The sequence below is a fragment of the Diplodia seriata genome, assembly GCF_021436955.1.
Source record: "Diplodia seriata strain FDS-637 chromosome Unknown scaffold_2, whole genome shotgun sequence".
In the NCBI taxonomy this organism is placed as follows: domain Eukaryota; kingdom Fungi; phylum Ascomycota; class Dothideomycetes; order Botryosphaeriales; family Botryosphaeriaceae; genus Diplodia; species Diplodia seriata.
The window spans coordinates 4,023,072-4,047,670 of NW_027117309.1; the positions used below are offsets into that span (position 1 = coordinate 4,023,072).

General features: G+C 56.8%; 9 protein-coding genes across 9 annotated transcripts; 3 read left to right on the top strand and 6 right to left on the bottom strand.

Annotated features, from left to right (window-relative positions):
• Positions 1 to 266: 266 nt before the first annotated feature.
• On the bottom strand, positions 267 to 2,717 carry SLS55_002582 (uncharacterized protein; the record flags this gene model as incomplete). The annotated part of the gene is made up of 1 exon (XM_066774063.1): positions 267 to 2,717. The coding sequence occupies one exon, from the start codon at positions 2,715 to 2,717 to the stop codon at positions 267 to 269; it is 2,451 nt and encodes an 816-aa protein (XP_066636630.1).
• Positions 2,718 to 4,094: 1,377 nt separating this feature from the next.
• UBP1 (ubiquitin-specific protease ubp1) lies at positions 4,095 to 6,869 on the bottom strand (the record flags this gene model as incomplete). The annotated part of the gene is made up of 1 exon (XM_066774064.1): positions 4,095 to 6,869. The coding sequence occupies one exon, from the start codon at positions 6,867 to 6,869 to the stop codon at positions 4,095 to 4,097; it is 2,775 nt and encodes a 924-aa protein (XP_066636631.1).
• Positions 6,870 to 7,211: 342 nt separating this feature from the next.
• On the top strand, positions 7,212 to 7,808 carry SLS55_002584 (uncharacterized protein; the record flags this gene model as incomplete). The annotated part of the gene is made up of 2 exons (XM_066774065.1): positions 7,212 to 7,233; positions 7,285 to 7,808. 2 exons carry the CDS (start codon positions 7,212 to 7,214, stop codon positions 7,806 to 7,808), a joined length of 546 nt encoding a protein of 181 aa, XP_066636632.1.
• Positions 7,809 to 9,886: 2,078 nt separating this feature from the next.
• On the top strand, positions 9,887 to 12,427 carry SLS55_002585 (uncharacterized protein; the record flags this gene model as incomplete). Its single annotated transcript, XM_066774066.1, has 3 exons — positions 9,887 to 10,087; positions 10,143 to 11,841; positions 11,901 to 12,427. 3 exons carry the CDS (start codon positions 9,887 to 9,889, stop codon positions 12,425 to 12,427), a joined length of 2,427 nt encoding a protein of 808 aa, XP_066636633.1.
• Positions 12,428 to 13,975: 1,548 nt separating this feature from the next.
• Positions 13,976 to 15,221, top strand: SLS55_002586 (uncharacterized protein; the record flags this gene model as incomplete). The annotated part of the gene is made up of 3 exons (XM_066774067.1): positions 13,976 to 14,230; positions 14,284 to 14,582; positions 14,630 to 15,221. 3 exons carry the CDS (start codon positions 13,976 to 13,978, stop codon positions 15,219 to 15,221), a joined length of 1,146 nt encoding a protein of 381 aa, XP_066636634.1.
• Positions 15,222 to 16,493: 1,272 nt separating this feature from the next.
• On the bottom strand, positions 16,494 to 16,883 carry SLS55_002587 (uncharacterized protein; the record flags this gene model as incomplete). Its single annotated transcript, XM_066774068.1, has 3 exons — positions 16,494 to 16,823; positions 16,848 to 16,854; positions 16,879 to 16,883. 3 exons carry the CDS (start codon positions 16,881 to 16,883, stop codon positions 16,494 to 16,496), a joined length of 342 nt encoding a protein of 113 aa, XP_066636635.1.
• A 1,528-nt stretch (positions 16,884 to 18,411) lies between these two features.
• SLS55_002588 (uncharacterized protein) lies at positions 18,412 to 19,928 on the bottom strand (the record flags this gene model as incomplete). Its single annotated transcript, XM_066774069.1, has 6 exons — positions 18,412 to 18,492; positions 18,546 to 18,799; positions 18,980 to 19,165; positions 19,245 to 19,479; positions 19,625 to 19,694; positions 19,798 to 19,928. 6 exons carry the CDS (start codon positions 19,926 to 19,928, stop codon positions 18,412 to 18,414), a joined length of 957 nt encoding a protein of 318 aa, XP_066636636.1.
• Positions 19,929 to 20,701: 773 nt separating this feature from the next.
• On the bottom strand, positions 20,702 to 22,756 carry SLS55_002589 (uncharacterized protein; the record flags this gene model as incomplete). Its single annotated transcript, XM_066774070.1, has 2 exons — positions 20,702 to 21,781; positions 21,872 to 22,756. 2 exons carry the CDS (start codon positions 22,754 to 22,756, stop codon positions 20,702 to 20,704), a joined length of 1,965 nt encoding a protein of 654 aa, XP_066636637.1.
• Positions 22,757 to 23,488: 732 nt separating this feature from the next.
• SLS55_002590 (uncharacterized protein) lies at positions 23,489 to 24,191 on the bottom strand (the record flags this gene model as incomplete). The annotated part of the gene is made up of 2 exons (XM_066774071.1): positions 23,489 to 23,797; positions 23,997 to 24,191. The coding sequence occupies 2 exons, from the start codon at positions 24,189 to 24,191 to the stop codon at positions 23,489 to 23,491; spliced, it is 504 nt and encodes a 167-aa protein (XP_066636638.1).
• Between the last annotated feature and the right edge of the window lie 408 nt (positions 24,192 to 24,599).

The window sequence follows — 24,599 nt, forward strand, 5'->3', positions numbered from 1 at the left end:
GAAGGGATAGGGGAGTTGGTTCTTTTCTGGTGGAGGGATAAGCGGAAAATAAAGGCGTGATGGTTTATGAAAGTACAAAAGTCGGGCGAGGTAGAAAGTAGTGGATAAGGGAAGATAGTAGAAATGGAAGCCTGCTTTGGGTAAGGAGTTGTACAGGTGGGAGAATGTGAAAAAAAGTACAGTAATCCAAATTTGCGAAAGGAGCGCTTTGTGTATACGACCCGTGTTGGTACCAAAGCTGATCATGATACACCAAATGTGCTGCATCATCTCAAGTAGAAAACCGTCGACTCCTTACCTTCGTCCAACAACTTCTCAAAACGGGACCCGTCCATCAATCCGTGAATATAGCATTCTCCAATCAGCTTCCATTCGTCCACACTATCTCCCATTCTTTCTCCATTCATCACTGCCCGGTCAGGAACATCCTCTTCCCGGATCTTCCTGAGGATGAACGGAACCTTCCCCCCAAACAGCACCACAGGCCTGTCCGTAGACTTGGTGCCGATCGGGCACAGTCCGAGAGCGCCGCGTCGCGTGATGAACATGACCCTACCCCTCGCCGGCTCCACCATCTCGGCAAACTTCTCCGAGAGCCTCTCGACCTCCCCGGGCCGGATCGGCAGACGCTTTCTCAAGTCCTCACGGACCGGGGGCGGCAGAGCCTCCATGCTCGGATCCTTGGCCGCGTGGATCCAATGTGCGGCCAGCCTGTCCGCCACGTCGGGTTGCTGCCAGATCCTGGTCGGTCTACTATGTTGTTCTTCTCCTCCTCCTTCTCCTCCTCCTCCTCCATCTCCACCCGTGCTATCGTCCATGGAAGTAGCGTCATCGGGCACACTATCAACGGGGTTCCTGCACAGCAGCGTCTCGACGAAGGACGCGAAGAGGTCCTCGTCGGCGCGCCGCCGGTCGAAACGGCAACGCGCGCCTTCGGCGATGCACTTCTCGTGGTGCGTGGCCCTCCTACGGTACTCGTCCCGGAGAAAGACCCACGTCTCGCTGAGCGCCATCGGGCCCTGCGCGCCCGTGGCGGCGTCGACGCCGCAGACGGTCCACGTGCCGTCGAAGCAGTCGACGCCGATGGCGGGCGAGAGGACGTTGTCCACGGCTTCGAGGAAGAAGCCCCGGAGCGGGAGCGTCGCCGGAAGATGGCTGTCGTCGGCGGCGGCGGCGGCGTGTGGTGCGAGCAGCAGCAGCTGTTCGTCGACGCGCGTCTCGCCCGCGGCGCGAAAGGTGCTGTCGTGCGCGAGGAGGTTGCTGCAGATCCAGTACTTTCTCGTCTGCGGCCATATGGCCCATGAGGGGTGGTCGGCTTTGTGGTCGGCGTCGGCGCTGCGGCCGTGGATTTCGCTGCATACCGGGCAGGCGCAGGCGAGGTTCGAGGAGGTGGTGGTCTCGTGGAGCACGCTCAGCGCGTCCAGGTTGCCGTAGTGTAGGATGCAGGCCCGCGTGAACTTGGCGTAGACCTGGCTGATGGAAAGGTTGTAGTCAGGGGTGATGGCGGGCTCTGGGTCGGATGCCAGGTCGGACAGGCCGAGGATGGCGTAGAGCTTGTCCCGAGGGTCTGTGGCGTGGAATTTGGTCATTGTTCTTCGGAAGCGCTCCAAGATGTCCATGTAGCCGCCGCTGAGTGTTGGAATGCCACTCTCGTCGACGAGTCTATTCTTTTGTATGGCCCATGTTTCGATCCAGAGCGAAGGGATGGATCGGAGGGCTTTCTGCCCTCTTACTTCACAAGCCTGCAGATACCAGAAGTAAGAAAGCATGAGGTCGTCCCAGGGAACCAAGACTTCGTGCAGCAGCCGGACGTGCACAGCACCCCGCTGGGCTTTGAGAACTTCTTGCAGCACCCAGACGCGCTGGAACCAGGGACTACCGAACAGTTCCCCGAGCTCCTCCAAGAATGCGTCTTCTTCGATCGTCTCTTTCGTCTCTCTGTCAGTCAAAGTGAAAGCGACGGACCTAGAGAGCAGGCACGCCTCGTGGACATGCCAGAAGTCGGCATTTTGTGGGCTCCCCGGGCGGAGGTTTTTGGCAAGACCAGAGATAACCACTCCGAGATAGTTTGGGATATCCTCAGTGGTAAGAAATATCTGCACCATTTTGGCTTTGGAATACCTATCCCCCATGAGCGCCACCTGCTCGTTGCGCTCGTGGGTGTCATTTTGATTGATGCACAAGGCGTCGATCCAGAGGCGCTCGGAAAGAGCCTGCCCGTCGACACAGCTGTATGGATTATGACGCACGCGCTCAAGCAAGTTGTAGAGGTTGCTTGTGACGTTGAAGGGTACGAAGTCGGCTTTGGTGCACGGCGAAGGGCTGCCATTGGCATCGAAATCGACCTGAAGCACGTTGATCTCGCGCGTCAACTGAGGATCGCCCCAGCAGTACGACACGGCCGAGTATTCGATGTCTCCCGTCGTTAAAGGGGCGCCGTATTTGCCGATCCTGCAGTATATTGGGTCTCCTGGCATTCCGGGGGCTACCTCGACTAGCCGTATCTCGTTCTTGGATGCGTCGAGTTTCCGATATGAATTGTAGTTGTTCACGGCTTGGATTTGCGGAACTGAGTCAGGGATCACCTGGTGGTGGTTCTCGGGAGGAGGTCTGTCTGCTCTGTTCGCATCCGCAAAGAGAGTGAAATAGTAGCCTGGGGATGCGAAAAGTGCGAAACCTACTATGTTCGCCATTAATGTAAAGATTAGGCTGAACATGGCTCTTGAAGAAATGCCCCGAAGAGAAAGAGGGTCGTTTTCGTTGCCAGAGAGTCGGCGCATGGTGGTAACGGTCGGCCATGGGGAAGTGGATAACCGTGTGCTCGTCTATGGCATCGTGTCCTTTTAAGTCCTTCCGTGGAAAGGTGACGCGCTGACTGTTTCAGTAGATAAGGCATGGTGTGCAACCTTCAGCCTCATCAGTGCCTGGAAGGGTGCGTGCGCCTGGCCGAAAGCGGATGCCCAGAGCAGGGATTTTGATCCAGCAGGGCTGTGCCAGGTTGCGCCAACGCCTCGTCGTCCGTCTCGGCGTCGATCTTTTGCCACAGCATGTCCATGGTGCTCGCCACGAGATGTTTATTAATATCCTCGCAGTCAGTCGTTTCACCTTCCAAAAATGGTCAGTGTTCAGCCTTGTGTCCCTGCAGGAGCACCGCGTCACGCTTACCCGGATACAGCCATCCCACCAAGTACTCCTTGCAAGCTTTCTACCACCACGTGCCGTCTTCTTTACGAAGGGCCTCGTACCCCATGAGCGCCCACCTTGCTTGGTACTACTGCTAAGATCATTCCTACCACCACCTTCGCAACCAATAGCTTCTCCCGAAGCGAACAATAACTGTCCATTATTTGGTACCTTCCGCACGACCCTGGCTGTGGCCGGGGTGTTTTGGCGATAATGATAAAGAAGATGCAAATCTCCCCAGGCCTCTCTGATATCATGGCTGTGCTCTCATCTGCTGCCATGGTGATCCATACTCTTCCCTTCTCCAACGAGGGGAAAAAGCGGGGAGGAGGATCATAAGGGAGCGTCCGTGCGGGCATTGCGTGCCTGCGTACTTGTGTTTTTTGCCCTTTTCCGTGAGCGATGGATGCATCAGGGATAATAAGGGCGACTGGCGAGTGTGAGAGCAAGCTGCGAAATCACGAGATCATTTCTGTCAAGGCAACGCGGTTTCTAGAAGAAAAGAATGAAAATTGACTTTCGGCTCTGCCACCTTACGCCATCCCGACTATGCTTCTCAGCGTGTATCCTGCAGAACATGGAAAGAAAAGAAAGTTCAGTCTCGAAGGAGTGGGAATGGCAAAGAAAGAAAAAAGAATAAGAAAAAAGGAGAGGGAATACAGCTTCCTGCACCATAAGCTCCATCAAAAGTTCTTTAGAGCACAGTTGAGAATACAAGTAATCAAACCAGATCAAACGCCGACGCTATGCTTCCCAGCCCAATGAGCCTGATGATGCCAAGGTATTTTTCTTTTCAAACCCAATCTGAAAGGATGCCGCTGGGCACCCTTCAAAGGGATCCGCTCTGTCAGGATGTCAACAGAAGAGACGAATCAATGCTCGCAGCGCTGTGCTGATAAACGAGAATAATACTAGGAAGCAGCCACCATCCTCAGGCGCTCTAGACCTACTTGTTCTTCACTCTCACCATCTCCTTTCTGAGCTTGTGCTGTCCTCATTGTCAAGCTCTGGCGATGGGGATGCTTCGTTTGCACAGGCGACCCTGACACCGACAGTTCCTTTTCGCTTAGGGGACCGTCACCTGCCTCTGAGCCGTATGCCGATCCCTCTACGTCGCTGGGATAGCCGCCAGCGCTGGGTGCGTACTCGCTGTCCGTGCCACCAACGGTCGAAGGGGCATAATCGCTACGGCTCGTCGTCCAGCGCGGCTCATCCTCCTCCTCCTGCACCGACGCCTCGATCGCAGCGCGCGTGATGGGATCGAGATTGGGGCTCTGTGAAGTCGGCGTCGCAAGGCTGTGTGGCGAAAAGAGGGCAGGGGAAGCGAGAGGTTGCAACTCCGAGTCGCTGTCCATGTCTTGGCGGGTGAAGATAGGGTTGGGGAAAGTCGGACGATTCTCAGCAAAGGGAGTGGGTTGCTCAGAGATCGTAGGCGAGAGGGAAAGAGGCGAAAGGGGTGTGGGCGGGTAGTTGAAGCTCGCTGATGAAGCGTTCGAGATTGTAGAATTCCGGTCTCGGTTGTGTCCCTTGTATGGGAGAACGACTGTATCTTCCAGACCTGAGTTGTAAGAAGCAGGGGAGATCGGCTCGTAGTCGCTCTCGCTGTCTGATTTAGGCGGCGTGGTTTCCATAGACTCGGTGGGACGGTGGTACGAAGTTCGTGGTGGGATGACCTCCGCATTGTACCGGCTCTCACCGATCGGGAAGAACTCTCTAGGGGCCGTCTTCTCATCCGCGAGGTCCATCTCCTCAACTGAGCCCTCGTCTTCTTGCTCCTGAACAGGTTCATACGTTTCCACGCTCGTCGACATCGGAGCCACCGCACGAATCGTTGCAGTAGAACTACGCCTCATCAGTGGGCTCGAATTCGGACTCGGCGGAGTTGGAAGTTCCTGGGCCTCGTAAAACAACATGAACACGCCACCTTGAGCCAAGACATCCTCTTTCGATACTCTGGAAACATCCTCATCGCTTAGCCTCCACCAGGCTTCCGATTCCTCTTCCTCTTTGACTTCCGGCTCCTCTTTGACTTCCGGCTCCTCTTTGACTCCCGCTTCCTCCTCGACTTCCTCGCCATCCGCCTCATCGGCCTTTTCACCCTTGACCTCATCAGCAGTGAAAGGATGCTTCCGATAACAGATGTAATGACCATTCTCATGCCTTCCGTAGTGCGTAACGACAGCGCGCAGTTCATATGGCAGAGCTTGGATCCCAAGCGTCTTCTGCGGGCTGATCATAGATTCCGCCGGATTCGTAGACCATGATTCAGGTGCGACCGAGAAGTCTTTGCTGTCGTACTTGGACGAACCAAGAGCCCAAGGGCCCAGGTCCAAGTGTTCCGGGAACGACACATTGGAGTGGTTCTTCTTCTGGGCGCCAGTGAACTCATCGAACACGCTTCTATTCACGTGAATGACGAGCGACTTGGGGGGCCGTCCGACAACTGCCTGCCTGGACTTGGTACTAGACACCCAATTTTTGCGTGGAATGGAGCATTTCTTGATGATAGTACTGTCCGCGAGTTCCTCGTCTTCCAGAGTGTCTTGGACAAGTTTCAGCCGTGCCTCCATCGCCTTGGTGGCTTCAGTGGGTACTGCCTCGTCTCGATCCTGAAGAACCCTTTCTAGTGAATCCCGCGCTCTCAAGAGAGTGCACTTTGCGCACTCAACGCCTTCAATCGGTTCCAGCTTTGTGTACTCGCTCAAGCAGTCGCGGATATCGCAACCGTAACCCCAAGTACTTTGTAGAGGAACAGTGAGACAGTTGAAAGGAATCATGGAGAGTCCTTCAGTAAAGCCGCATTGCATACATCCGACTCTTTGCGCCAGAAGCCCCTCAAGAGGGTTTCGCAGTGACTCCGGGTATTTCACTGACTCGGCCTTGCGCTCTTCGTCAGAAGGCACTTCCTCAAGACCAGCGACCGCCCGGCTTTGCTTCACTGCTTTCAAAATTTCCTTGTCGATTTCATCCAAGACTTTTGAAAAGTATTCCTGCGCATCCTGCTGTTGCCAGCTGCTCATGCTCTTTAGTTTTGCGGGCGTCCAAAGGTATCGGCCGTGGTTGTCGGGGTTGTTGAGTTTCAGAACGGTGTCAAGAAGCGTGCCGTTCGTAGAATCGGAGGTGAGACCATCGAACATGCCTATGGCATTGGCAAGGAAACCTTCAAGGCTAGGCAGGGATGCTAAGCCTTGGATGACGCTATTCTGATAGCATGAGTTATCCCAGTTGCCCAAGCCAGGCGGCGCGGCATTGTTCATCCCGCCAGCCAGTGTGCCAGCAGCGCGCAGCGTCCGGTCGCCGGCGATGGCCTTCAACAAGCCGTTTCCATCGAGACCGAGCGCGCGTCGCAGCACTTCGTTCTTAGCCGCGAAAACTTTCGCATTCTTCCTCTCCTTGTCCTCAGGCGAGCTCGTGTCAGAGTCGGCGGTGGGGTCGAGCGAGGGTTTCCCTATGGCGAAAACGATGGACGCGGGCATGGCGTAGACGAAGCAGTTCCAGAAGAGCTCGGGGATGGCGCGGAGGGGGATGTCGTAATGGCCCAAGACGCGGTGGAGCGCGATGAACCCGAGCACGACAAGCACGAGAAGCGACGCGGGCGTGATGCGAGGGTCCTCATAGGAGTCATCGCGCCACACGGCGAAGTCGTCATGGGCTTGGTGCTGGGGAGGGGGGTGGAAGTTGCTCATGGTCAAAGATGGAAGGTGTTGTCGGATCAGCTGGGGCGGAGACGGTGGGCGTGGCGGACAAAACTGGGCGGACGCTCCCGCGGGTGCCGCATCGAGCAGGCTAGAGCTGGCGGCGGAGGGAGTGAACGCGCTCGGTTTGCGGGAGAAGGTGTGGTGTTTGCTTCAGGATGGAGAAGTAGTCGCGAGATGAAGGGCGGCATCTGGAGATTGCACACGCCCGCGCACGGACGGTGCGGAACAACGGCCGCAGGGGCGCGCTTGCTGCCACCCGCTGGCGATCGCGCTCCACCAAAAAAGTTCGAAGCTCGCCCAGACACGACGCTGCCAACCTACACCGCGAAAATGGCAAAATCTAAGACCAAACGTACGTCCGTTACAGCTGTTTGTGCTGGCTTACGTGCGCTAACATACGCAGAACCGTCCCTGCACTCCCGGGCCGCTCGCCGTGCCGAGGAGCCCGTCGATAAATCGCTCCAGACCCTCACAGACGCCTCGGCGCTCCCCAAGCAGAAGCCTAAGATTGGCGCCTCCGCTCTCGCCGCTCATGATGCCGGTATCTCGAAGAAGCAGAAACAAAAGCGCCTGACCCACCAGCAGCGTGTGCGCCAAGAACGAGCCATGGAGAGAGCCGACGCCAATTACGACAAGCATGAGAGGAAAGTCGAGGAGAGCAAGAGGAGAGGCCGCAAGGTCCAAGAAAGGAGAAAGGAGTGGGAGGCTCTGAACGGCGATGCCAAGAGCAAGAACCCCTTTGTCTCTCTGCAGGACAACGACGAGGATGACGTTGATATGGAACACGCACCGAAGGGATCCGAGAGCCTGGCTAGTCTCAATGCCGAGACCATCGCGGCTGTTGGCCGAAAGCCCGCGAACACCTCCAGCTCCGCACACCAAGCCGGCGGGGAGGTCGCAGACGAGGATCTCGATGTGGCGGAGTGAAGGAAGCGGCCCTGCCCGCTTCCTCATCTGGAGTCACTTGGCACTGCCGCCGTGACGCTCTGGGGCTGGCTTCTGTGCATATACACGGCGTTCAGGCTGTTTCAATGGGAAAGAAATGGTTCCGTTAAGGCGGGGGAGAGGTCAGCGTGGAAGACCGCTTTCGGGCTTCCCGTATGACTGCAGTTTCGTACCGTCATCTCCGCACGAAGCCCATGATACGAAAAGAAGTGTTATACCCCGTTCAGTAAATGATGGATGCATTCTGCGGTTTTCTACTAGCATATTTGGGCAGATCTCTCCGCGTGTTACGCCTTTGCACCATTCAAAACAGTAATCCAGAAGACCGGCAGCAACCGGCGTTACGATACAGCGGGAAGATTCAAATCCTTCACACAATGATTCCCCGCAGGGATTTCCCGGGGCATTATGCAAGAATCTCATGATCTCCTGACGAAGGTGCTGGCGCTAAAGCGACCCAACAACCGTGATTCCCCTGGCGCACCTACCACGAATTGTGGAGGGTGGGTATCCAGCCAAGCGGATGCGAGCCATGCAGGGCGTCAGGGGTCGGCTTAAGAAAGCGGAGACGTGCAGTGTGCTTTTTCTCAACTTCATGTCTTCCGCTTGACTTCAGAGTGAGCTCTCCACCAACAAGCTTGCGACTTATGGTCATTTCCTGAAGCATTGGAACCCTCCAGTCGCCCAGAGGCCCACTCAGAGCCCCCGACTTGGCGACAGATGCTTTGATGGCTCCTCGACCCTCTTTGAATTGGAATATGATAGGACGGCGGCGGATGAGGGCGAGCTCTCCGAGTCCGGGAGGAGCATTGCCGAGGATAATGGCCAGTATCTTGCACTGATGAGGCGAAACAACAAAGTAACGAATATACGGTGGTTCAAGAGCGAGAGAGGGGGCGACAAAATCGCACGACTGACACGCCATAGGCCTTCGATACTATCGACATCCAGTTGAGAAGGATGAAGTGGTTCAGCCAAGCAACTGGGCGATGCTGCTTACGCCGCGCCGGGCCGAGCGAAGCGTGGCGGGAAGGGAAGCCTCCGGTGGGTCACCCAACGATCACCGGCTCCTGCTTGTACAGTGTCATCATCACAAGCACATCCAGACTTTTCATCAGCGCTCTGCGACCTCATCATGAGAGCTCTCGATACCCGTCGCCCGCTGCTGAGCCAACCACGGAACCTCCGAACGCGCGGTGCGGTTCCACGTAATGCCTCGGTTGCCCGCCGGTTTCTTCCCCCGGACAAGCGATGGAAACGTGCACATTCTTGGACGAACTTGCAGTAGCTGGTCGCGAGAAATTGCGGAACGCCAACGGCTCCGCAGAGAAGGATTTCTGACTGACTCGGGACTCCGCGACAACGGCCAGAACCGACATCGTATCCTTGCCGATAATATACTGCTGGCGGAAAAGACGCACGGCCTGGCCGGCGCCGGGCTGGATAACAGGCACAGCAGAGGGTCAGATCGGTCGATAGAGCTCGTGTTGCACCAAGGCTTCGCCGCAGACCCCACTGGGAACGCCCGCCCTGGCTGACGAAATGCCCATACCAGCCGGCCATCAAGGCGATCGACGCCGGGGCCACAGGGCCGGGGCTCGGGAGGACGCGGGAAGTCGAATGCAGCGAGCCGTGCAGCGAATCGTGAGCTGGGACGCTACCGGGTAGGCAGCGGGGCAATGCTGATTGACGTCCATGCCTCAAGTTGTGCATCATGCGAGCCGCCAATCCGTAGCTCCCGTCGTCCCCGCTGCGGCCCCCAGCAGCCTTGAGCCGGCCAGCGCCGCGACCTCGTCTTCTGCTTGGCTCTGTGCCGCAACTCGATCCGGGTAGGTGGTCTGACGTCCCGCGTCAACCCCAGTGCGGGCTCCCCGTGGGCATAGTGGGACCATGGGGTGAGAGGCAAGGGTCCTCCAGCTTCTTTCCTGATTGCCGCATCAGCACTATGCCATCATCGGTTGCTTTACCAGCGCGGCTCTGGTTTAAAAGGGCGTCGGCGAAGTTACTCCCCCTCCTCACCTTCTTCCTCTCTAATCCTCGCCTTCCACTGTCCCACCGCCATGGCTTCTAACGGCACCGTCTCGGCGAGCCTTTCTCCCTTCGGCGTCGCCAGGTCGACTGTCAATGAGAAGCCGCTCTCTGAGGAAGAGATCCGCAAACATGACGCCTACTTCAAGGCTTCCATGTACCTCTGCCTGGGCATGATCTACCTAAGGGAGAACCCGCTTCTACGAGAGCCATTGAAGCTGTCGCACATCAAGGTACATCATCTCCACACATCTCGGCTCGTCATACTGACATGTGACACTCGCTTAGGCACGTCTTCTGGGCCATTGGGGCTCTGATGCTGGCCAGAGCTTTACCTACATCCACTTCAACCGCTTGATTAAGAAGTATGATTTGGATACCATCTTCATCTCCGGCCCTGGCCATGGCGCGCCGGCCGTGCTCTCCAATGCCTACTTGGAAGGCACTTACACCGAGACGTACCCCGACATCACCGAGGACGCCGATGGCATGCGCCGCTTCTTCAAGCAGTTCTCCTTCCCTGGTGGCATTGGCAGCCACGCCACTCCCGAGACTCCCGGCAGCATCCACGAGGGTGGAGAGCTCGGCTACGCCATCTCTCACGCTTTCGGCGCCGTCTTCGACCACCCTAACCTCATTGCACTCACCATGGTTGGCGACGGCGAGGCCGAAACCGGCCCTCTCGCAACCAGCTGGCACAGCACCAAGTTTCTGAACCCCATCAATGATGGTGCTGTTCTCCCAGTCCTGCACTTGAACGGTTACAAGATCAACAACCCCACTGTGCTCGCCCGTATCAGCCATGACGAACTGGATTCGCTCTTCCGGGGTTACGGCTGGGAGCCGTACTTTGTCGAGGGTAGTGACTTGGAATCGATGCACCAAGCAATGGCTTCCACCCTCGAAGCCTGCGTGGGTAAGATCCATGAATACCAGAAGAAGGCACGTGACAGCGGTGAGGCCTTCCGTCCTCGCTGGCCCATGATCGTCCTGCGGACCCCCAAGGGCTGGACTGGTCCGCGCAAGCTTGGTGATCACTTCCTCGAGGGCTTCTGGCGCTCTCACCAGGTTCCCATCACTGATGTCCACTCCAAGCCTGAGAGCCTCGCCAAGCTCGAGGAATGGCTGCGGAGTTACAAACCGGATGAGCTTTTCGACAAAGAGGGCAGACTGATCGAGGAGCTGAGAGAGCTTGCTCCACAGGGCCATAGGCGCATGTGTTCCAACCCCGTCGCCAATGGCGGACTTCTCAAGCATAAGCTCAAGGTTCCCGACTTCCGGTCCTTCAAATTCGATGTTCTCAAGGCTGGCGTATCGGAGGATGGCTCAATGAGCCGGTTTGGCACATTTTTGCGCGAGGTGGTGCGGAACAACATGGATCGCTTCAGAATCTTCGGGCCCGATGAGACGCAATCGAACAAACTGGACGCAGTTTACGAAGCCGGCAAGAAGGTCTGGCTTGGCGACTACTTCGACGAGGACGCCGATGGCGGCAACCTGACCCTCAATGGCAGGGTCATGGAGATGCTCAGTGAGCACACGGTTGAGGGCTGGTTGGAAGGCTACATTCTTTCCGGCCGTCATGGCTTGATCAACAGCTACGAGCCCTTCATCCATATCATCGACTCTATGGTCAACCAGCACTGCAAGTGGATCGAGAAGGCCAGTGAGGTTGAGTGGCGCCAGAAGATCGCATCGCTCAACATTCTCTTGACAGCTACTGTGTGGCGCCAAGATCACAACGGTTTTACTCACCAGGACCCTGGCTTCCTCGATGTCGTTGCAAACAAGAGCCCCGAGGTCGTGAGAATCTATTTGCCCCCGGATGCCAACTGTTTGCTGAGTGTGGGAGACCACTGCCTCCGGTCATCCAACTACGTCAACGTCATCGTCGCCGACAAGCAAAACCACCTCCAGTACTTGGACATGGAGGCTGCCATTGCCCATTGCACCAAGGGTCTCGGTATCTGGGAGTGGGCCTCAACCGGTAAGTGACGATGCATCACTTTACTGCACCTCGCACACTAAACTAAGAAAAACCATTAGATTCCGGCGAGGAGCCCGATGTCGTCATGGCCTGCTGCGGCGATGTGCCCACACACGAGTCGCTCGCCGCCACCGCACTCCTGCGCGAGAGCCTACCGGGCATCAAGATCCGGTTCGTGAACGTGGTGGATCTCTTCAAGCTGATCCCGGCAGCCGAGCACCCGCACGGCTGCACCGACGCCGAGTTCAAGGCCATCTTCACCGATGACAAGCCCGTGATCTTCAACTTCCACAGCTACCCGTGGCTGATCCACCGGCTGACGTACAAGCGCAAGGGGCAGCGCAATCTGCACGTTGTCGGATACCGCGAGAAGGGCAACATCGACACCCCGCTCGAGCTGGCCATCAGGAACGGAACTGACCGGTTCAGTCTTGCTATCGATGCTATTGATCGCATGCCGCATCTCGGTAATAGGGGCTCTACCGCCCGCGAGTCGCTGCTCAACAAGCAGATCAACGCCCGGAACTACGCCTTCCACGAGGGTGTGGACCCAGCGGATTTGACGGCCTGGAGGTGGCCATTCTGAGACTGTTGAGGTGCTTGAGCTGACGCAGACGGGGTGGTTGTTACGATTATGACTCTGTTTGATCATGGAGGTGGGCTAGCCCTATGGTTTCAGTTTTCCTACTTTTCTTGTTCGTATCTCCTCGGGAAGGGGCTGTGTGATCGGCTGGTCTGGGATTGAACTTTCTGCATTCATCATTGACGAGAAAAAGAAGAAAAGAGCAGAAAATAAAGGAGGATCGGATCTCCTGGGCTTATTGGTTCTATCCGGATACAATAGTTCACGGCTGTCAATGAAAAAGATTGAATGAGATACATCATACCTCGACTAGAGCATACGCGTGCCTTTTAGCAGCAGTCTTCTGATTGATGCATGTCTTTTATTGTCGTTAAGTACGGTTCTACTCTTAGTTTGATTCCACTTCGTGGCGTGGTCAGATCGTATACCAATTATAGACACGCACTATGTTTGACGCGAATTTAAGATTGCACGCCTCTGTGAAGAAGCTTCTAGCAGACCGCAATTTTTAGCAGAGCAAGGATCCAAGGTGTATTGTACTGCTGTGCATCTCGTATGCGGCAGGACGTGTGGTGGCCTGAGATTGCCGCAGTCGGTTTAGCGCCAAAGCAGGTCAGCAACGGCGGGAGCCAAGTAAACAACTTTATTTTGCCAAGATTGGCACCGCCGACGAGCACGATGCGGCAGGGCGGAGCAGCAGGCGGACCGGCAGAGGGCCAGGTGCGGGACTCCTGCAGATCGCAGGACGATGATGGTGTGGGGGAGAAGCAGGAAGCAGCGACCGCCGGAAGGGGTTGGTGGGCTGCTTACGTAGCTCGCTTGGCAATGCTGGGATTGGTTGCGGCCGCAGAGCAAACCCCTCTCTTCTCCCCGTCGTCTCCGCCATCCATCCAGCGCCATCCAAGACGGCCGCTAGGCTGCAGCAATTCGCACACATCTCTCGCACTGCCCACGGGCGACGCCACAGGCCGTTGCAGTCGGGACGAGGCCGGAGAGCAGCGCACAGCCCGCCACGAGTCAGGCCGCCGGAGTGTAAGGTTAAGCCCCTATGGATACGCGATACGCCGCACTGAGACCAATCCGCCCTATAACTGCGCTGCGTGCTTCCCGCTTCCAGACCCGCGCCCGCGGAGTCTTTACCCTTTGCATGCATCACAAGTAGCAATCTGCCCCTCTCACCTCTCGCTTGCTCGGATCCTACACAGACGCCGCCATGCCGTGCGGCGCCCGCGACAAGCGCCGCTCCGGTCACCGCTGCATGCGTTGCCAGAAAGATCATGTCAAGGTCCGCCCCCACAGTCCCTGCAGCAACGCCCAAAGACGAGTTAACAGCCTCAGTGTGACGGCCGCCGGCCCTGCTCATACTGCAGCGCCCGCGCCATCAATTGCATCTCGCCGCCGCCCTCCGCCAGTGATATCACTATTATAGAATACGCAAGCAAGAAGCCCGCCCGTCGTCCGGCCAGCCAGGTGCAAAAGGCCTTGGTCCAGGACTCTTGGCGCTACACCAGCGCCTTCTTCCAGGCCATCGGCCTGTCCGCCTCGCCCATAATGTCCGTCTTCTCGTTTGACTCCATCGGCGGTCTCTCCCATAGCAACGAGCTTGTCAACAAAACCGTCTCGGTGGTCGGCGGCATGTATGCCAGCCGCAACGCCAACCTGCTTGCTCTGAACGCTGCCGAGAAACGTGATATCCAGAAAGCATGGCTTGCGCTGAAGAAGACGATCGGGGAGCAGATGCGAGGCACCCGTAGCAACCAGTACAACTCCGTGCTGCTGTGTGCCTCTTTATCCGGCTTCAACGAGGTCAGAGCGTCCCCGCCACCCTAACGTGGGCCAGATCACTAATAGCGAAGCAGCTGCTCTCTGACAAGACAGGCAAGACGTGGCGAGCACTAATCCGGGAAACTGGCGAGTATGTGCGTCACAACGGCAGATCACGCGAGACACAGGGCGAGTTCGAATCCGCGCTGGTCAGGTTTCTGCGCGCGAGCGACGCCCTGGGCGCCATCCTAATGTGTGAGAATGTAGCGCTGCCCACAACCCGTCCCATCTTCACCTTGCAGGTAGAGCCCAGCAAAGACGTCCCTCTGTCTCCGGAGCGACGCTGGGACGCGCTGCTTGATATTCTGGAGAGATGGGCCATACTCCAGTTCAGGTACACATGACGCCCTCAATTCGGACACAAGTTACTGACGACTCTAGGGCTCTCTCCTGGGCTGTCGAGGCCGAAGGGCACGGGTTTCCCTCCATCGACGACGTCGGTAGGCTGGAGACACAAGCCCTTGTAGCACAGAGCAATGAATGCGTCTCGTCCCAGCATGCAACAATAGGCATTGAGATCATCTGCCAAGCATCACGGCTCCAGCGCGAGATCATCACATCGATCCTGTCCTTCGCAGACCAAGACCCGCAAGATCTGGATGCCGGGACGCTAACGACCATCCCTTACTACCACTGGGGGCTCACTGGGCTCTCGCGACTATTCCTGCATCCGGCATGGTCGGCACTCAAGTGCGAACTGCCGGTCATGGACGACGAGATGATCCGCAAGCAAGCCATCGCTGCGCTAGACTATGCCGAGGGGCGGCTGAGCAGGGTCGAGCTGGAGGCGATCATGTACATGCCCATCACGCACCTGGTCGGGCTGGAGATGAAGGCGGTGGAGGAGCGCAAGCGGGTGCTGGACTTTCTGTCGGTCATCAAGAACAAGGGCTTCGACATAGCCGCCACTTTCGAGTCGGACCTGCAGAGCGCGTGGACAGGGACAGTGGCGGGCTGCGAGCCGGCATCGTGAGAAGTATTGCACTGCCTCGTCCACATCACTGCCGTCCGAGTCAGTCCTGCTCGATGCAAGACCCGTATATCTACGAAGAAGTCTCGGCACCGATTCCCGAACCCCTGGCCCGGACCGCAGAATGTTCGGAGACGGGTGGCTAAGCGCGTCTCTCGCGACATTTTTGCCGCATGAGGTATAGCGCCAAGCCGTCCGCTGGTGTGAGAGAGTCCGCTCCACCCACCCGCGGTCGAGTCTCGATTCCTTCCCGCTCTTGTGGACTCGCACTTCACCTCCAGCCACACCCAGCCCGCCAAGGCCGTTTCACAGCCAGCACAACCAGAGCCCAACGAATCGCTGAAAATTCCCGATTCGGTAATCCGCGCGAACTTTAGTGCTATCGGTCGAACGTGTAAGTCGAGAGGCTTGAAGACGCGTCGCCCCGGCAGCTTCCTGTGGCCCTTTGCGGCATGAATTCAGCGAAACGAGAAGAAAGCTGGCCCATTGAGGATGTCTGACATTTTCTGTGGGGCTCAGGCATCATAGCCATAACGCTCTGCCCCAGGCTCTTCGAGCCCGCAAAGTCTGACCGCATCGCCTCCCCCCATATATACCATAGCTTGCCATGTCCTTCTGTAGGGCAATACATCATTTTCGTTCTGCCGCGTCCTTTCTTGAGCACTGAAGCAACACTGTCATCCGTAAACGGTCGATAACTCATGGACATGGAGTCACTGCGGACGGGCTGCCCGGCCTACATACCAGGCTACAAGACCTCGTATGGCTACGTCCCATCCGAAGCAGCTGGCATCGCTTTCGTCGTCATCTTCACCATCTCGTCGCTGTTGCACCTCGGACAAACGATATGGAGCAAACAGTGGTGGACCATCTTGTTCGCCGTCGGCGGAGTGAGTAAGTCGTTCGGCAACAAGCTATCCCGCCGCTCTTCGACGTGATAACAATGCTGACAAGGCTCTTTCTTTTGGTAGCGGAGATTATTGGATGGGCCGGACGGCTTTGGTCCGCGAAATGTCCATACAACGCCGATGCTTTTCTGATGCAGATCACAACGCTCATCATCGGTATGCTTCTTCTCCACTCCCACCTATCCGAATCAACAGACCTAGCCACCGTTTTATCGCAACAACAACATCGTCCCACAACTGGCTAACCAGCGGCGGTGTGCTCATCAAAAACAACAGCACCAACCTTCTGGACCGCCGCCCTCTACGTCATCCTCGGCCGGCTCATCGCCCTCTCCGGCCCCTCCTCGTCGCCCCTCACCCCGCGCACCTACCTCATCCTCTTCTGCACCGCCGACGTCGTCTCGCTCGTCCTGCAGGCCATCGGCGGCGGCATGGCGTCCGTCGCCGCCTCGGCCACGCCCCCGGGCGACACGGCGCCCGGCACGAACATCATGGTCGCCGGCATCGTCTTCCAGATGGTCGCCATCACCGTCTTCTGCGCGCTCTTCGCCGTCTTCTTGAAGGGGACGATGACCGCGGCGGCGACTGCTGGTGGTGGTGGGAGCAAGGGGGGGAGTGGGACTGCGCCGCCGTCGTTGTTGGGCTCCTCGCGGACGAAGACGCTCGTCACGGGGACGTCCGCGGCTATCGTGTTCATCTACGTCCGCAGTATTTACCGCACGATCGAGCTGTTGCAGGGGTGGGACGGGTACCTCATCACGCACGAGGTGTATTTCGTCGTGTTGGACGGCGCTATGATGGTTTGTGCGGTGGGAGTGTTCAACCTGGTGCATCCGGGCTGGTTCTTGGGCGGCGGTAGCGGCCGGGAAGGAAGTGGGGATAGCGAAGGTGGAGAGGTGGAGATGGATAGTAGACCGTTCTCAACGGCGTCGACGGTCGGACTCGGGACGTTGGGTGCAGAGGAGGAAGAGGAAGAGAAGGAAGGGGCGGTGACGCCGACCCCGACCCCGACACCTGGGAAGGCTCTTTGAAGAAGCTTGGGTTGAGGGCGGCGGCGGCGTCGTCGTTAGTCGTTGGGGATGTGGGAGTGGTCTGGATTTGGACTTCCTCTGAAAGCAAGGGGGCTTTGGAAAGGCGCCGGTCAGGATGGTTGGGGTTGGTAAGTGATGATTTTCGAATCAGGGCGGTCGTTTACTTGTGCGTGCTGCGATACCTTGTTCCCTTTCCTAAGTAGAATGTATTTCGTAGCCCCTTCTGGAAGCGATCAAAACCATTGGTGACTGTCAGTCAAAGAGCTACCACAGCGAGACACGTTCCTGCACGCGACGCTTGAGGATTATTTTGTTCTAGTCGACTCGGTCAAAGCAATCTGACCCGGTTTTGTGCAACGTCCACGAGCTCTAGCTCGGTTGGCGAGAGCCCTTGTTTGGGAGTTGGGTTTTTTCTTTCATCAACCACGGTTCGTGATACCCATTTTCAAGCGTCATTCTATCAAACAGGGATACACTAGCCATGGTTGGTGCCTTAAGTGTTACTAGACCGCTTCTCAGGTTCTACTTTGCGTCCCTCAACTAAATATTTGTGCATGAGTCTGTTCATGCATATATCCCCAAGCTTGTGGGATGAAAACGACTCTCCAAATGACTATCTTAGAGAGAGTTGATGGACCATGCGATAAAAAAAATATCCAGAATCTCCCTAGACGTATATCAGGTTTTTAGGACGATGTGTCGGAGAAAAACTACTTACTAGCTAAATTCGGAAAGCTAAGCAGTTTAGGAAACAGTATAATTTTCAAGGATATTACTTTCTGCACAGCAAACTAAGAGTATGTCCCCCTTGATGGCATTATCTCTAAGTCGAAAAATGAAAGACTCTAATGATAAAGAGTAGTTTTAATGTGGTAAAGTGGCACATATAACATCTTGATTTTCTTAGGCTGCTCATATTGCTTACCCACGGGTACCTCTCCGCATCTCATCGTTCTGATTCAATCATGGCTTTATACCGTTCGTGACCCCTTAGACACTTCAATTGTATCAGATTTCAGCCCACCTTTGACCTCCCACTGCCCACCAACCATCCGAGAGATTTTCAAAACATCAACCCCCAGCCAGGTCTACAAATAAACACTCGTCATGCTCCGGTCGCTCCAGTCTATAGCTTACACAAGATCCCGCTAGAAGTAAGAACTGATAGGTGCGATTTGTTGATCTCATTGACAGACCGGCATCTGATTCCTCGCGTCAGTGAAACCCTCCCGTTTCCAAGAAGGGGAGTTGATCTTACCCGGCGAGCGCCATTGTAATCCTGAATTCGTTCAGCAGGATCTTGATGCCCAACTCCACGCCTTCCTGGCCCTTATACTGGTCGGAAAGTCAGTAACTTCGAACGAACATCCATGTGGGCGTATACTGACCGACAGGCCCCACAATGCCATCCTGCCCGCGAAGCAGTAGTCTGCTCCCAGCGCCAGCGCCTTGAAGATGTCGGAGCCCCTGCGGATGCCGCCGTCGACCGCAATCGGTATCTTGCCCTTCGCCGCCGGCGCGCACTCGCGCAGCGCGTCGAGCGTCGCGGGCACGCCGTCCAGCTGGCGTCCGCCGTGGTTGGACACGACGACGCCATCGACGCCGTGCCGGATGGCGAGTACGACGTCATCGGCGGTGTTGACTGTCAACCAATGTCAGCTTTTGGCTACGGGAGAGGGTTGACCGGGAATAATTTCTCTTGACTTACCGCCCTTCAGCCATACTTGCATCTTCGTGTTCTGCCTCAGCCACGGGATTGCCGTTTCCCATTCCAACGTCGCGTCTGCCCACAAACACCGTCAGTCTGGGGATCATGACACACCCTCTCCAGCCGCGCGTTTCTCTCCCGTACCGTAGTCATGTCTTCCTCCGAGGTCGTCCTTGCCCGCGGACAAGATGTTCGGGTACGCCATATCGGCGGGCAGCACGAACTTATTCCTGAACTCGTTCAGACGCAGGCCGAGCACTGGGACGTCCACGGAGAGGAACAGCGCCTTGTAACCCGCAGCTACAAGAGAGAAGAAAAAAAAAAACAGTCAGAAACATCAGCCATGTGTATGCCTCAATCACCCTCCCAGATATCATACCTTCCGCCCGCCTGAGCAGCTGCTTCGTGATCTCCCTGTCCTTCAGCACACACATCTGCATGACGTACGGGTTGCCCATTCCCTGCGCGGCGACGTTCTCGAGGCTCTCGGTCGCGTACGACGACAGCCCCATGCAGATGCCGTGTTTGGCGGCGGCGCGCGACGTCGCGAGCTCGCCGTCCGGATGCGCCAGCCGGTGCATGGCCGTCGGGCTGAGGCCGAGGGGGAAGGAGACCTGGTGGTGTCGTCGGCTGGCGGTCAGTTTTTTTTCCCGCGTTTTGTTTTCGTTTTTCATCCCACGCCTCTTTTTCTTTTTTGTCAAGGTATGTATGTGTAGACAGACGCACTTTTGTTCCGAATATGTGTGTGGAGGTGTCGACTTTGTCGACGTTGACGAGGACGCGGGGCCGGATCTTGTAGCGGTTGTAGGCGTCTTCGTTCTCGCGTAGGCTTTTTTGGGTGTTAGACTGGTGGTGATTCGGGGAAACGCTTCGCGGTTTACCTTATCATGTCCATTGCGCCTTCGTTGTAGTAGTCTGTGGCTGGTCAGCACTCGATCATTGTCCCGTTCGGATTCGAGAACAACATGCCTCTGTACATCTTCGGCAGCTTCCTGCTGCCGGCCTCCTTGAGGTCATTGATGGTGAAGACATGGGGATCAAGTGTCAGGCCGCGATTCGCCATGTTGGCCGAGTGAATGCAATACTGCTATGCAAAGATAGAAGAGGAAATAATAGGTGAGGCTCGAAGAAGCTCGCCGTCATGATTATGTATATCGCCACACGCCTTTCGAGCGACAAGTGCATAGGGCGCGTCAACCACAATCGCAGGGCCGTCGCGGTAGCTTGCCAGGCGCAATGGCGTTGATAGCGCTACCCCGGACCCCGCGGCTAGATGCGGTGCGTCGGCTCGGCATCGCCTTCCTCTTCCTGCTCGGCCCCTCTCCCTTGCCTTATCAGCCTGCCCCTCATCGAACAGCATGTAAACTCGTCGGCCTCTCGACGGGTGGGGCTGCAAGTAATGACAACAACATATTCGGACCTTTCGGACGTCGTTGGTCACATTGACTGCGCCTCTCCCTGCACCGCCGGTGTCAACTCCCCCATCGGGCCTTGAAGATTGACCCACAACGAGACCCGACAGTGAGCTTTGCCGTTCGCTTGTCGCTTTTCCATGTGTCCTTCGCCGAGCTCGTGCCTTCACGTCGGAAGGTGATGTCCCGGCTCGTTCAGAGATAGGGGAACAACAGTCTCACACCATTGTCAGTCTGCGCTGGACACAATTGGGATTTGTAGAAGAAGGCTGGCATATAGAGATAAAAAGCGAGCATTTCAATCATTCAATCATTTCGTCTCGACAAACACCACTACGCCTTCCAACACCCCCAAACGTCTATTTACTTTTACCCAGCAACCATAACAAAAATGAGAAGAAAGAAGAAGAAAAGACAACAACAACTACGGCAAAATCATAAAACTCTTCTTCTGCAACACCCTCTCCGGCCACGCCAACGACGCCCCGCCCCCACCCGCTCCCCTCTCCCTCTCCATCTGCATCCTCGCCGCCCACACGTCCGCCGCCACGTCCGCCGCGCGGTCGAAGCTCCTCAGCCCGTACCGGGCCGCGCACCCCCTCATCCACGCGCACAGCTCCGCAAAGTCGGCGTGGTCGAGCGCCTCGACGGCCGCGATGAAGCCCGGCCACAGAACGCTGGCGCTCGCCGCTTCGCCCTGCGCGATCTTCCGACCCTCGAGCGCGAGGAGGTGCGACTTGACGCTTTTGACGAGGTGCTGCAGCGTGAAGCGGTTGATGTCGCGGACCTCGCGGTAGAAGAAGATGACGAGGGAGGCGTGGAAGGCCGAGGCGGCGTGGTCTTCGTTGTTGTTGTTGTCGTCGCCGGTCGTTGAGGACGGGGATGGTGGGGAGGATGATAGTGATGATGAAGAAGATGATGAAGAGGATGGGCATGTCGACGTTGCTGGTGGCGGTGGATGGTGTTGCTGCTGGTCGTTAATCGTCCACGCGCACAGCAGATCCTCGACGACCTTGCAGCGTTTCGCATAGTCCTCGGCGAAGCCGGCCCACGGATGCCCGCCTTGTGCGCGCACCTGCCGCACCTCGCAACACAGGTAGGTGATGTGCGACATGAGCACGACCAGGCTCTCGGGCACGCCGTAGGTACGCGCGAACAGCGGCCGCAGCGCCGGTCCCGACCGCTCGAAGAAGTCGTCCAGCTCGCGGAAGTTGGCGGGCACGCCGTCCTCGACGCTGCCGCTGAACCACCGGTGTGCTGCCAGTGACGGATACCGCGCGGAGCTGGGGTGCTCGTTGGGCGAGAGGTGGTTTTGGAAAAACTCGCTCTGGCCCGAAATGGGGTACACGAAGGTGGCCTCCTCCATGACGCGGAGGTAGAGGAACATGGCGTGCAGCATCTGCACTTTGCGCGACGGGTTGGTCTTGGATATGCCGCGCACGTGGATCAAGCGCTGCGCGTCGAGGAGGTGTTTTCGAGCATCGACGAGTTTGCCGTTCGTGATCTTTCTACGTCAGCATTACAACTTGACTTGAGACGGGCGATGGCGGCTTACGCAGGCTGTCACTAGTATGAGGAGCGCCATCAAGAGGACCTTGTACTTCGCCTTCTTGGGACCGACGACCTCGTGGCGTAAGCTGAGTTGGATGTGGGCCATGGCTTTTGCCTGGTAGCTTTCGGCAATCCTCCACCAGTAACCGGCGCCGGCTTCAGCCCCCGATAGCCTGTCGAGGTGGAATGCGCTGATGACCATGAGGGAGTAAAGGAGTGACAGGCTTGCTGCGCTAGGGTCGGCCCGCAGAGTGAGCTGGCCAACCGTCTTCAACGCTTCCGGGAAGTAGAGCGTCTGCCATGGGGACTTCCCGTTTGAGGTGGGAGAGGCTACTTTGACAAAATCCGACATGAAATGCGAGAGCAAGAGGTGTTCTTCTGCCGAGATTGGAGAGTTCGAGCTGGCAGGGATAGTCAATGCCTGGGGACATACTGGAGACAGCGAGAAATGCATGAAGTCCGTTTTGTCTTGATCCCTGTCGTGCATGCCTGGAAAATGGTGTAGCTGGTCGAGAAATGGATCCTGGCCCTCCGGTGGGAATAAGAAGGAAAGGGAGGCGAAGTCATCATGCTGTATGTCTTCGATAGCTGCATTGGGGTCAAATGTAGAGGTACTGTGCCGCACAGACCCCTTGTTGGTGCTTGACGATGGAGACGGCGGTGACGGGACGATTTCTGAGTCCTGCAGCAGCTGCACTTCCGGGTCGACCTCAAACGGCTGGACCTCGACGAGAGGGTCTTCCAGCAAGCCAGGTAGCGTCTCCTGCTGTAACTCAAATGCTTCATCAGGTCGAGGGGAAATGTCGAGTCGAAACACAGTAAAGGGCCCTTCGATGACCGCCTCCTCTCCGGCCATGGCTCGTTCTTCCATCTGGACAAAATTGGACTTGTAGTCCAAGTCGGTGCTGTCAACGAGCTCTCTGCACATTGCTTTTCTCTCGGCGTCTTTGGTCGCTGGTCAGCTCCACAGGAGCAGGTGGAGCGGGGAAGTGGCAAATTACCAGAGAATAGCAGCCTTCTGCACTGCCGAGTGTCCTCCACTGGCTCTTCAGCGACGAAGGAGCTGGCGAGGCCGAGAGGGTGGGTCCATTGGATGAGCGATTCGTAGCCCTCACAGTCCAGGCTCAGCCGCTCGCAACCGCGGCAGCGCGGTCGCCTCTGGTCACATTTTACGTGGCGGCGGCGGCATGTTCGACAGCCCCCAAAGCTTCTCGTGCGCGGGGTTTGGCGGCTTGATTTCGACATTTGGTGAAGGTTTTGGAAGGATGCGGTAGAAAGGGAACGGAGAGATGGACGCCTCTGATAAGACGCTCCGAGGTCGGGCCGTGGGGGGAACTAGCCCTAAACGGCTAATCTGGTCCGAGTGCCACTCAATCGGGTCCCTAACCTGTCGTCTTCCCTGCATGGAAAGCTTCTTCGATTTGAAAACTTCCTGTCGTCGCGTGAAGCACCTTGAGTCCCGAGAAAGCACATTCTGCGAACTAATCTCAAAGCGTACAGGGTGCTTGTCCGTTTTTCCATTTCCATCTAGAAAGTACACGTCCATTGCACTTTCACTTGTTCACCACAATATAACATCAAGTTCTGTTCATATCTTCAATTCATTGCTGAGCCTAGAATCGCGCCCCTTTACAACATGCTTTTCCTCTCAACTCATCATCTAGCTCCCAAACGCCGGCTCCTGCGTCGCACCATCAATCGGCTTGACGTAGCTCAGTCTGTCCTTGCAGTAGAACTCGACCGCGATCGCGTGGTCCTTGGCACCACCATCCAGACCACCACTCTTGATGATGGTGACGTCGGGCATGATCTCGAGCTCGGCGTACAGGCCGGAGCCGCAATTGCCGCAGAAGAAGTGGCGGTTGATTTTCCCCGAAGCTCCCTTGGCGTCGTACGTGAAGGGGGTGCCCTTGGTCACCTTGAAGTTCCACCGGTTGACGATGACGTTGGATGTGTAGGCGCCACCGGTCTGGTTGGGGGGTTTGGTTAGCGTGAATGGCGCAGGAAGGTTGTGCTGGAACGGAGAGGGAGGAATGAGAGAGACATGAATTATAGAATGTTGGTGCGGAAGCGATGGAAGGTCTTCGTGATGGATGTCACGTGCGTGGTCACGGCTTGGAGCCATCGGCTGGGTTCCTTTGCTCGATGCGGGGGGCTTTCTAACGTACCCACTTGTGGCAATCGACGCAGTGGCATAGAGCGGTAGCATTGGGCTCGCCTAGGAAAGTCAGCCAAGGTCCGATGAAGAGAGCTACGACGACCACACCTTTGAACTCGTAGTTGATTGAACCGCACATGCAGCTGCCCTTGGTGATGCTGCTGGCGCTGAAGTGGTTCTTGAGGTTCTGCAAACGGTCCGCCATTGTGATTGGTCTGCGCGTAGTATAGCCGGTTGTGGATGAAGGAACTTCACACCTTGATGGACCGGCCTGCGGGGGACCACTATATATAAGGCTGCAAGCCCTCCGACCCGGCTCCTCTTCGTCTCCCGTCATCTATACATCCATTGGCGCGATGGCCCAAGCGATAACCCCTCCTCTCTCCTCTGATCGACTCTTTACCTCTGAGCTTCAGCCCCGCATCCCGAGACGACAGGACCAATCATGCCGGCCATGCGAAGCCGGCTAAACTGGTTTGGGAGCTACCCCGCGGTGTCTCTTCTCCACAGTGGACAAGGATGAGCTTTCTTACGGCTGGGCTTCCGAACGGCTGGGCTTCCGATGCGGGGACTCTTGCATGTCGCGGAAGAGCCGGCTGCGATAAAGGCTGTG